The sequence below is a fragment of the Lacerta agilis genome, chromosome 3 (assembly GCF_009819535.1).
Source record: "Lacerta agilis isolate rLacAgi1 chromosome 3, rLacAgi1.pri, whole genome shotgun sequence".
NCBI classification, from domain to species: domain Eukaryota; kingdom Metazoa; phylum Chordata; class Lepidosauria; order Squamata; family Lacertidae; genus Lacerta; species Lacerta agilis.
In genome coordinates this window covers 103,261,668-103,273,810 of record NC_046314.1, presented here as the reverse complement: position 1 = coordinate 103,273,810, position 12,143 = coordinate 103,261,668, and the positions used below count along the sequence as shown (strand labels likewise).

Genomic DNA, 12,143 nt, shown 5'->3' with positions numbered 1-12,143 from the left:
CCTCACAATAGGGTCAAAGAAAAATACAAGGATCATCTAGTCCAACCCCCTGCAATGCAGGAATCTCTTTGCCCAATGTGGGGTTTGAACCCACAACCCTAAGATTAAGAGTCTCATGCCCTTCTGACTGAGCTATCAGTCAGTTGGCAGTACTGTAATGGCATAGACTACATTAAAAAACAACAACCACCCTTTTTTCTTCCAGTGCCTTAAATTAAAAAAAAACAAAACCAGAAACCCTCAAAGCACTTTCCTCAACATTTGACTTTAGATCTCTAGGTGAAGCTTGCTTTACTCATCTTCCTTTACAAATAACTAAAATTTATCTTGTTCTTGCTTAGTCTCTGACTGCAGGCCCATGGCACTAGGAGAAGGCAGAATGAAAGGTTGGTGTACTTGGAGGGGCGGTTCTTCAGTTTCTGCTCCCAAATATTCCCTGTTTGGCAGATATTCCTAACCAGCAAGTGGTACTTGAGGAGGGAGCACAGCATTCTCCAGAATGGGGGCACAGGGCAGTGGTGAGGTTGGGGGAGCGCTGGGTTGGCAGCACCAGCATGCTGCTTGTGCATACACAACACCTAAGAGCCAGTGTGGTGTAGTGGTTAAGAGTGGTAGACTTATAATCTGGTGAACTGGGTTTGCGTCTCCGCTCCTCCACATGCAGCTGCTGGGTGACCTTGAGCTAGTCACACTTCTTTGAAGTCTCTCAGCCCCACTCACCTCACAGAGTGTTTGTTGTTGGAGAGGAAGGGAAAGGAGAATGTGAGCCACTTTGAGACTCCTTCTGGTAGTGATAAAGCAGGATATCAAATCCAAACTCTTCTTCTGCTTCTGCAGGGCAGCAACACTGCCCATCCGGAGCTCCCCTGCCCTTGCCCTCTCCCTGTCCTGGTGAACGCAATGCAGCTGCCAGAAGGCCACCCTGCCGCTCCACTGTTGTTACCGATTATTAAGAGACGTGCAATGGAAAGGTCATTTCAATGGGTCCTTTATTGACTTGTGGAACTCACTACCACAAGATGTGGCAATGGAGCTCTAGAACCGTTCACCATATGTCCTCCTGCTCTCGTTCCTAAGCTACGTCCAGATTGCTCCTTTCTCTTTTAAGCGCTTCTGGCACATATAAGAACACAAGTTACAGGTGGGTAGCCGTGTTGGTCTGCCATAGTCAAAACAAAATCGAAAATTCTTTCTAGTAGCACCTTAGAGACCAACTGAGTTTGTTCCTGGTATGAGCTTTCGTGTGCATGCACACTTCTTCAGATACCAAGAAGTGTGCATGCACACGAAAGCTCATACCAGGAACAAACTCAGTTGGTCTCTAAGGTGCTACTAGAAAGAATTTTCGATTTTATAAGAACACAAGAAGAGCTTTGCTGGATTAGACCAAAGGCCTCTCTAGCCCAGCATCCTGTCTCTTATGTTGGACAACCAAGATGTCCATTGGAAAACCCGTAAGCAGGACAAGAGTGCAACAGCACCCTCCCCACTTTTGATTCCCCTCAGCTGGTATACCCAGAGTCATTCTGCCTCCAACAATGGAGTGGAGAGCATGACTAGTCACTATTTTGCTCCGACTGAGCGCACTGGTTTCAGAGCCTTCACACAGCAGTCCAGCGTCTTTCGCCATGGGTTTTCAACCAGCCTGATGGGCCAATTGGCCATTAAGGATGCGCCCGTTGGTCTTGCTGACAACCTGTTCTAATTCCTAGGGCTAACTGGTACAAATCTGGAGACGGAAGAGAACCTCAGAGCTGCCTCGTCTGCTGATGCTCAGCCAAAGGGCCAGTCGTCATCCACAGTGTGGAAGCAGCCCAAGGACAGTAAAGACTGGGCTGGCGAACATATTTCAAAGGACCAAAGTGACAGGCAGAAGGAACTAGGTCCCAGTAGCTATAGCTCAATGGAGAATGCAATGCGAGAACCGTCTATTGCAGGTGAGAATAAAGGTAGTGGGCTAGAAAGCAAAAAGGCTATAGAGGAGGGACTGTTGATATTTTCACACACACCCCCATTGCAAGAATCTGCTGATCATAAGGCATGCTTCAAATCTCCATAGCTAGTCTTCCGCATTCATACTTTGCTAAAGGCTTCTAAAGTTTCTGGTGCTCACAATGCACAGTTGTGAGTCCACTGCACCGGGACCTGTTATCTGGGATCGTAAGGTTGGTGAAGGTGCTCCAGTCGCCTAGCCCAGGCATGGGCAGGACCAGGTACACTGACAGGGATGAGGAACCTGTGGCCCCCGTTCATTGCTAGACTACAACTCCTACCAGCCCTTTCCACTGGGCATGCTGGGTGGGGCCGATAGGAGCCCAACAGTATCTGTTGCGGCACTGGTGAGCTACCTCTGGTCTAGATACTATTGAGGAATTTGAATAAATCATTGCTGTAATCTGTAGAGCAGGATTTGAAATTGCTAATCCTTGCAGTGGCTTCTGAACTCAGGGTTCATTTGAAATCTAGCCTAATGGCTTCTGACTTCTTCCGGTGCTACCAAACTGGTGGTACTTCAGTGCAAAAAGCAGTGGAAACATTACTCTGCAGTCACATTCCTTTGGAATTATTTCCCCCTTTCTGAGCATTATTGCAAAGGCAAATTCCAGCCAGGCAAAAGCAGTCAAGGAGGGTGCAGAGCAGGGCTCAGGAGGGGCCTGGCATGGGCATAGTTAGCCTGGAAGCCTACATTTGGCCCCTGGGTCACTGATAAAGGAATTGGGTCTTTGTTTTCTGCTTGCTCAATTTTTTCTTCTTTGAATGGACACCTTGTCCAGATATGAGTGCATAATCACAATAATTATTTAACCCGTTTGAAAAACCAAATCATTTTCGCTTTGTTTCTCCAAAGCTAAAAGGCAGAATATCGCTTTGGACTTACTTGAGTCGGAAAGGAAGTATGTTGTGAACCTCACCCAGGTCCTCAAAATTAAAGCCACGTTGTATGGACAGGATGTGAAAAGGAACTCCAAGGATAGAAGGTATTTACTAATTGTACTTACTGTTAGGCAACAATGCTTTTCTTTAAATGTGCCAGCCGATGTTTTGGATCCCTGCTGCCCTTTCCTCTTTCCATCCTTCCCTCTCCGTTTACCTTTGTTCTTGCCTTCATAAGCCAGGCACCCATTTTCTGCTTTACCTGGACATGCTCACTTTTTGAAAATGGAGCACCCTTTGTCTCTTCAGACAGAAATCATCTCCAGCTGCTTCAGCAGGCATTGTCTACAGTGGCTTCAGGTGGCTGAAAACCCTCCCATCCTGCCCTAGGAGTTGCTCAACAGCCACTGCTACCAGACTTGACCTGCTCACGTCCATTGTGATCACTATTAGACCCACACAGTTGAGGGTGAAACAGCCACCATGAGTTATGACACGTACAGTACTGTATTCCTGAGGGGAAGTAATTCCGCTGCAGAAGCGTGGAGAAAATCAGAACCTTAAAAAGGACTGAAATGGACAAATTTATCCATCCCTAGTCAGATCTCATTTGGAATAGTTGTTGTTTTTTTCTGCTGAAGGTATAATATCACTTCAAGGGGGATATAGCTCAGGAAAGTGATGTGGGAGTGGGAAAAGGATTAAATACCAGTGCCACTACTCCAATTTAAAGTAGCTGGAGCGGTCTACAACGTTGTGAGAAAACAAAAGTTGGGAGGTCCAATCACAGATCCCGCCCCCCACATCAAGTCTACTTCATAGTTAAGTCAAAATCAGTACGTTGAATTGTCTCTCGAATACCTTCTCACGGCTTCGGCCTTGTGTATATTTAGCAGGCTGGGTACTGTTTTTAAGTGCCTTTCTTCTGTTCGTTAATGGCTCTTCAAAATGCTGTTCCCGCTGTTTCCTGGCTGCAGTTTTGTCCCCAACTCTCTTCGATACTTGGTCCAGCAGCATGTGGACTTACTTCATGCCCTGCAGGAGAGAGTGTTGAGCTGGCCGCGGCAAGGAATCCTAGGAGACATCTTTCTCAAGCTAACCAACGATGAGGTACATGTGAGAGGAAAAAAATATGGGGAGCAGGAGATGAATGCATTGTTGAAGTACAGTAATTGGGCCATTTTGGACCAGCGGAATGAATTGTACATGTATGTCGCCCTCCCCCAAGAACTAAGCACATTACATTATCATATATCATATATCATATATCATATCATATCATATCATACATATTTCCCCCCCCCGAACAAGCTTCTAACTTTAGAGCCTAATGTTGAAGTGTCCAACAGGTGGAGCTTATTGAGTCAGAGAAATGTGGATTTTATATTATCTCTTGCATTGTTTTTAGATGCTTTTTTGTGGTGGGGGGGACACGACGATGATAGGTTAATATGGAAGGATTTCCACCTTTTGTGGAAAAGATCCTTAAATGGAAAATCTGGACTTTGGAGTCATCTTATTTTACTTGTTATATTGTATTGTATTGTACTGTTTTAATTAGTGTTTTGTAGTTATTTTAAATTTATGTGGAGTGCCTTATTTGAGTGGATAGAGCAACCGAGTAATTTCATTGTTCCTGCAAGGGGACAATGACAATAAAGATTATCTATTACCCATGATTTTGCCTCGGGGCATAACTGTTTATCAAACAGAGTCAGGTAGAATCAGGGGGCCCGTGTGTCTGTCACACACATAAGGATTCTCAAGAGATGTTTCTTATTCGCTTTTCAGAACGGTTTTTTGGATTATTACGTTGCTTGCTTGAGAGACTTGCCTGAGTGCATTTCGCTGATCCATGTGGTGATTGTGAAGGAGGTGAGTTTGGGTGCGTCTTGAACTACTGACACATCTGTGTGCTTTGAGAAGATTATTAGTCATGTTGGTGTTGATCCAGACCCATACAGAGATTCTGTAAAGAGGGTCTTCCCTCTTCAGTTCTTTGCACTGACAGGACACATTAGTTGGATACCATGCTGCGAGATTAACTGACTTAAGCGCTCCTACCCCTTGTGTTTCACTATGGACTATATTTATGCTGCCGAATTTATTTTAATGTTTATTTATTGCATTTTAAATGGATTTTATTGAAAACTGCCTTGAGATGTTCTTATAAATGGTGGTATATAAACATTTCAGTACAAATGACCGTTTCTTCTTTATCTTCTCTTGTCAACAGATTGAGGAAGAAATTAAGTCTGATATTTACATATTCTTCTTTCATATTGTCCAGCGTGTTCCTGAATACCTCCTTCATTTACAGGTAAGATCTAATGAGGATCAGTGTTAGGAATGTAAGACGACATCAGTTTCGGTTCTGCTCCATAACCATTGGATTACAGCACTGTTTCTGTTCTGCTGCAGCTTGGCTTCTGACCAAAACAACCCCCTATGTTATTAATCTAGTTTCCACTTTGGCAAAATTTTACATAATTACATACTTAATTAATTCTGCTATCGTGCAATGCATTTTTAAAAAGAAAATATTAAATTATGTATTGTTTGGAGACTGAACACAACAACAATAGTGCATGCCAATTGTATTTCCATTCTGGACACGGGTGCAAACACCAGCAACATATTTCAGTTTTCATTTCAGTTCTCCAATGTGCCTAACACTATAAAAGCTGATGACTGTGGAAAATATTGAGGTTACCAGGGCATGGACGATTGTGGCCACGTTATCTCTGTTCGCAAATGGCCACAGCTGGGGTACCAGCTGAAGCTGGTAGAAGGCACTCCCTAGTGACAAGGATGAGTCAATGATTCCACCCCACCCCCCACCCCCCAGTTATGAACCTTCCAAGGGACTGCAGCACCCTTTGTACGGTCATGCATAGCCCCTGGTGTAGAGTGTTCAGGATGTTTCATGCTGTTTTACTAAATGGGCAGAGAGAGGATGTGATTCAGTGTGGCTCTCCTCCTCCTGTGCCAGAATATCCTGAAGTACACGGAGCAAGAGCACCCAGATTACTACCTCCTTCTGGTTAGTGTACAGCGCCTGCGAGTGTTCATCTCGCACCACAGCCTTCTTTTCCAGTGCAACGAAGACCTGCTGATACAGAAGCGGAAGAAGCTGAGAAAGTGAGTGAAAAGGGGCTGCTTCCTTCTATTTTGATTATGTGCAGGCAAAGAAGAGCCAAGTTCTGCTCTAAGAAAAGTTGGGAGTATGTGTCCTCCCTGACCCACCCATCCCTCACTCCCTGATCATTTATCCCTCAGCTGTGGATCACTTCTGGTGTGGAGTCTGGGTGTGTGTGTGTGTTTGAGAGAGAGAGAGAGATATCGAGAGATATCAGAAATGGCCTGGACCACATGAAGAGAATGGTTGGGCCTTGTTTCTGCTCATTCTCCCTTGCAACTGCCCCTCCTTGCACGAGCACAATGTGCGAATCACAGGCTTGGGAACAGAGAGGTTCACTAGGCACTGACACTTTTTGTCCCTGTCTATTCCTTGAGGAACACATGGCCTGTGAGTTTCAGAACAAACTTTCAACACCAGAATTGAGTCTGTTCCTTGAAGAAATTGCTTCTTGCACCTTTCTCAGCCTAAAAGCTGTTTTAAGCACAAATCTTGCTTTTCATTAACTTCTATGGAGCAGGTGGAGGTTTGTTTTGTTTGTTTGTTGTTTTGGCCTCCCTCAGAAAGCAGTATATTTCTTCGGCTTGAAACGTATACAGTCATTCCTCTGGTTACGATAGCTGCAGGTTGCGTTCAGCACAGGTTACGAACGTGCCGAACCCGGAAGCACTGGAACAGGTTACTTCCGGGTTTGGCGCGTCACACATGCGCAGATTTGGCGCTTCATGTTGCATTCTTGTCATGTTGCGAACGGGGCTCCGGAACCAGAGACACACACTGTACTCATATAGGAGGTATAATGCACTGCTGAAGTGTTGTATGGAATCTGGCTCATGATTAAGACCCTTTGTAATGGACTGAGGGGAACAGCTAATTAACTACCTATTAGCTGTTCAATCCTTTAAAGCCATGTATACACTGAAGTTCTGTGAAAGTTTTTAAGTCTTTATGTATTTGTAAGTAAAGATGTGCTACAGGTGGGTTCCAGTTTTGATTAATGCAAACAATTTACTTCCTAGTGCTTCAGATTTTTGGCTTTTTAAAAATGTAACTCCATAGCCATGAGGCCTAGGAACATGTTTGTAATCGGTCAATGAAAAATGAAGTTCTCACAAGCTGAATGTGTGCCCCAAACCAAATTTGTGGTATTACATCACAAAAGCTGTAGAAACAAACCAGCGCAAGTATGACTGAAATGATCCAATGCTGCGATGAACATGGGAATAACAGGCTGCCGTTTGTAAAAGCTGGTCCTCGTGGTTTGACTGAGGGTGGTATTACATCTCGATTCCACTAGATCGTCCTTCGGAAAGTTATACAAAGGTCTAGCTTCTCTGTGCGCCAGCGCCGGCCAAGATGCGTCTCCAACGCTTAGCGCTACTTCCATCCGTGACAGCGGAATCCACTCTGAAGAGGCCATGCAGCTGTTCCCATCAGCCCCAACTTCTGGAACATCGGCCATGTGAGTGCAATGCTCTTATAATTATTACACTGATATCCATTCCCACCTTTCCTTCAAGGAGCTCGTGGTGGTGGTGGTGCCTGGTTCTCCCCCTATTTTATCCTCACAGCAATCCCGTGGCTTAGATTAGGCTGAGATTCTGCAACTGGCCCAAGAAGGGATTTGAACCCAGGTTTCCCACAGTCCTAGCCCAATATTGTAGGTTGCTACACCACACTGGCTCACAGAACATTGCAGCAGCATCTGAGTGAAACTATTGCAGGATGGGAAGGTTCCATGGCGCTTCCTAAACCCAGCCGGATCGCTGTGGTCGCTGTGTGGGGGGACGGGGTAGCTTTTTGCTCCAGGCCTTTTGCTTCTTTCCTTCCCATTGCAGTCAGTACACCAGGGCTGGAATAACTGAGGGCGCATTTTGCAAGGGAGGAGGAACCAGAGGGCTTTGGATCCTAAAGATTCTCCATTGCCCTTGACAACTGCTGGCCAGACAACCATTGCCTGTGGCTGTGGGGTCTTTCAGTGAGTGAAACAGGGCAGCTCTGACAGTGTAAGTTCCCTTCCTCCCAGCCCAGCTGTGGAAGGGACTTTATCCGGTTCCCAACTGCCCTCAGTTGGCCATTGCTCACTTTTAGGACTCCTTTATTGTTTTACTTCACATAATTTCAGCAGAATCGTACGTATTTAACTATTGTTGCATCCACTTCTCTTTGTAGCTGTAATAGCTCAGGCTGAGGTAGGCACCTATCCAAAACTATTCATAAAAGGAATAGCCAGAAATGTGGGGTTTTTTAGGGTTGGGGGGGGGGGTTGTTCCCCTGATGTGAGGTGCCAAAGGCTGGCAGAGTGCAAGGGAGGTTTACTCTGGCAGTGCTGAGAAGAGCTTTGGATAGAGCCAGATTAAGGATGGACTTGAGAGTAGACGCACTGAAATCAAAGGGTCTGCTCGGAGGATGACTGGCATTGAAGACCAGAATGTTGGGGTTCTTGCATAGGTACCTGTAAACAACTTGATGACTAGGGTGCTCCCATATAGTTCTATATTGCTTGCAAACTGCTGCGACGTGTCTTTCACGATGCAGCAAAGTATATAAAATAGGGCAAGCTCTCTACCCCAAAATTGGGGCGGCTACATGGTGCATTTCCACTCCCAAACTTTCCTCAAAAGCTTATGTTTGGTCTAGGGCCGGATTTAGGTTTGATGAGGCCCTAAGCTATTGAAGGTAACGGGGCCCTTTATATGTCCAGCTGTCCTTTGTCAACAACAAATTGCCGCTGTTTTCGTGTGTTGAATATATGCTATATGGCAATTTTGTTGTGATATTATTACAAGCCGAGCTGCAAACGCCTCAGCAGCGAGGTTCACATGACTATTGTGTCTGTTTTCATCCTGTGGGAAAGCCACTGGTCATACCAGCTTTCTCACACATGTGATGTTTTTGTACTGTACTGTTGTATTTTCACTTTCAGTTCTGGCTCGAGAGATGCTGGACGCTTTTATGCACAGCTCTGAAATCATGAGCTGGTACGCAGAGACATACTCTGCATTTTACCTACAATAAAGTAGTTTTAGCCTGCACGGCTTGTGTGTGTTGTTCTTCAAGCTGGGGAACAATCACATATTACTAATGTGCCCCTGGACTCGAGTAGCCAGGAGGGCACGCAAGCTTCGTCCCTACCTGGGGGTCAGTCTAACAACTTGCCCCCTTGGGACGATTCATAACATATTTATGGTCCTAATAGGTATCTAAAGCCATTTGCACATGTTGCCATGCAACCACTCCATGCAGACTGTAGGCACCCTATATATAGAAATGAGCAAACCAGTGATATTTTAGGGAGCAGGCTAGCAGGCAGGGCCCATTACTTACATCATAGGAGCCTACACAACACAAAACACTGTTGCTGTATGTAGGTTTTATTTGTTTTTTATCTTATATTTTGGAAATGTACACCCAGTTGTTTTTTTCCTTTAAATTTTCTGGGTTAGCTTATACGTAAATCCGACACTGGTTTGGTCTCCCTCCCAAGGCATTCGAGGTCCCACATGAAAGCGAGCCCCCAGCAAGGCCTGGAGGGCCTGCAAGGAGCTTCCCCTTGCGAGTGGGAGACGGACGGGCGGCGGCCCGAGCACGGCCTGGCGCCCTCTCAGTTCAGCGAGCACGACCTGAAAGCTCTGGCCAACTCCCTGCACGCCCTCCCGGACCTGGAGTACGGCGGCGGCAGCAGCGTCCCTTCCTCGACGGGCCCCGACGCCAACTGCGAGCGGCCCCGGCGAAGGGCATCGGCGGCGGACCTCCTGCAGGACAGCTCCGGCTTCGCGCCCGACTACGAGGGCTTCGAGTACCGAGGAGACCCTTACGAGGAGGTGGAGCCGCTGCGGAACCTGCCCGCCTTCGAGGCGTGCTCGCCGGCCTCGTCCGAGTCCAGCATCGACATCTGCTTCCTGAGGCCCGTCCACTTCACCGCCGAGCCCGGCAGGACGGAGCGCACGCTGCAGCCGCTGCCCAAGAGCGCGGCGCCGCCGCCGCCGCCCACCAGCGGCACCTACAAGCGCGAGGTTTTCCGCAGCAAAGGCAAGCAGCTGAGCCGCTCGCTCAAGGAGTTCCCCCGCAGCAGCGGCGGAGGCGGCGGCTCGGAAGGCATCGCCAGCACCAGGCTGTACAGCACCCGCAGCAGCAGCGGCAGCCGCCTGCCGGCCCCGACGGAGAGGGGCTTCCCGGCTCACGGCGCCGCCCCCGCCGCCTCCAGGAGCTCCCAGCGGCACCACTTCCCGCCGCCGAGAGGAGCGGGCGACCAGCCCAGCTTTCTGGAAGTAAGGAGAGCAAAAGGCAAGGGCAAGAAAGGCGCTTCCTAGCCAGGGTCTGAGCAATGGGGGAGGGAGTTGGAGGGGCGAAGGCGGGTCCTGGGTGTCCCCCGAGCACCCACAAAATTCATGAAAATTCAAATTTAGGTGCCAGGGCCATGCACGCTGTATGGCACCCATGGCCCCGGGCACCCACCGTCGTGGGGCCAAGCTGGCACTCCTGAGTGCGGGGGTCAGGTCCCTTATTATTATTATTATTATTATTATTATTATTATTATTAATGCCCCACCTTTTTCCCTGACAGGGACTCAAGGCAGCTTAACATACCCTCCAACATTTCCTCCAATGAAAATAGGGTTAACCTATTCATAATAATAATAATTTTATTGTTTATACCCTGCCAAACAGACTGGGATACCCCAGCTACTCTGGGCAGCTTCTAACAGTATAAAACCACAAACATTTAAAAAACTTCACTATGCAGAGCTGCTTTCCTATGCCTTCCAAAGCATAGCTCTGCTTAGAGAACTCCAATGCAGGAGAGTCCACCAAAGTATTACAGATATTTGATGTAGGTGGATTTCTTGGTGTAGACTATGGTTTATTTAAACGGTTACTTTTGAAGTCAGGATTGAAAAGCTGGGGGAAAATACAAATCTCGGCAGCCCACCTTCTTACTGTGAGCATAGAGCAGGTTGCCCCACAGCATACACTACCCCATAGTGTAGCCTACTTAACTTTGAATCCACAGTCCAAGTGGAGCCATTGTGGTGCAAAACTGTCTCTGGTTACATAGCCCTGCCTTTGGGGCCATGCTTGAACTGTGACACACTGAATGCAGACACTGACTTTTAGGTACTACAGTGGTACCTCTGGTTATGTACTTAATTCGTTCCGGAGGTCCGTTCTTAACCTGAAACTGTTCTTAACCTGAAGCACCACTTTAGCTAATGGGGCCTCCCGCTGCCGCTGCGCCACCAGAGCACGATTTCTGTTCTTATCCTGAAGCAAAGTTCTTAACCTGAAGCGTTATTTCTGGGTTAGCGGAGTCTGTAACCTGAAGCGTATGTAACCTGAAGCGTATGTAATCCAAGGTACCACTGTATATAAATACAGTAGCTCTGGAGAGAAGCAGTCTCTCAGCATCCAGTTAATGCCTGCATCCGTGTAGTTGTCGAGGCTAATGGAAGTAATTCACATGGGGAAAAGAAAGGGAGCAGTTGTAAGAAATATATGCAAACTCTTTTTTCTTTTCTTGCACCACTGTTGCCCCTGTTGCCCTTAGTGGTCAAATAGGTTTTGGAGATTTTTGAAGCACTCCCTGCAAAACAGACATTAAAATAAGGGCAAGTGATAGATAGATTTATTGTTACGGTTCTCAACCAGCACGAAGGGCAAGTGTGCAAAGGCAAGGATGCCTCTGTCGTTCCACTTTTAGGCATGGGGGCTTGTAAACAGGGGTTTGTTATATCTGTATTTGTTTAATTCCATTTATAGTTTTTGCGGGAGGAGGGGCCCACACTGACAACTTTGTGAAATTCTTGTTTTTTTCATTTCAGGAGATGCATTTAGAAGACAACACCAGATTCTCTCATAGGGATGACAATGAGCAAACCTCTTTCAGCAGCCACACTCCAAGGCAAGAACAGAAAGGAAGATTGCGCAGTTCCTTCCGCAAGCTGTTCAAAAAGAAATGAAACACACATCTGATTTTAAAATTGGATCATTTTAAAATTAAGACACCAGCCTTTTGGCACTTGAAAAGAAGAAACAACCAACTCCTGAATTTTTCAGGAACTATTATTTTATCCTGACTCTGGGGCGTCAGAAGCTTACCATATTTTTCTGTCTATAAGATGCCCCCATG

General features: G+C 46.7%; 1 protein-coding gene across 1 annotated transcript in view; it reads left to right on the top strand.

Moving 5' to 3' along the window:
• ARHGEF33 (Rho guanine nucleotide exchange factor 33) overlaps positions 1 to 12,143 on the top strand; it is a 31,001-nt gene extending 18,858 nt beyond the window's left edge. The window contains exons 7-16 of the mRNA XM_033145024.1: positions 342 to 386; positions 1,713 to 1,937; positions 2,849 to 2,978; positions 3,852 to 3,984; positions 4,666 to 4,749; positions 5,111 to 5,194; positions 5,867 to 6,015; positions 7,311 to 7,475; positions 9,501 to 10,284; positions 11,836 to 12,143. Coding sequence (XP_033000915.1) covers positions 342 to 386; positions 1,713 to 1,937; positions 2,849 to 2,978; positions 3,852 to 3,984; positions 4,666 to 4,749; positions 5,111 to 5,194; positions 5,867 to 6,015; positions 7,311 to 7,475; positions 9,501 to 10,284; positions 11,836 to 11,973 — 1,937 coding nt within the window. The 3' untranslated portion in view covers positions 11,974 to 12,143. The remainder of the gene's footprint in view (positions 1 to 341; positions 387 to 1,712; positions 1,938 to 2,848; positions 2,979 to 3,851; positions 3,985 to 4,665; positions 4,750 to 5,110; positions 5,195 to 5,866; positions 6,016 to 7,310; positions 7,476 to 9,500; positions 10,285 to 11,835) is intronic.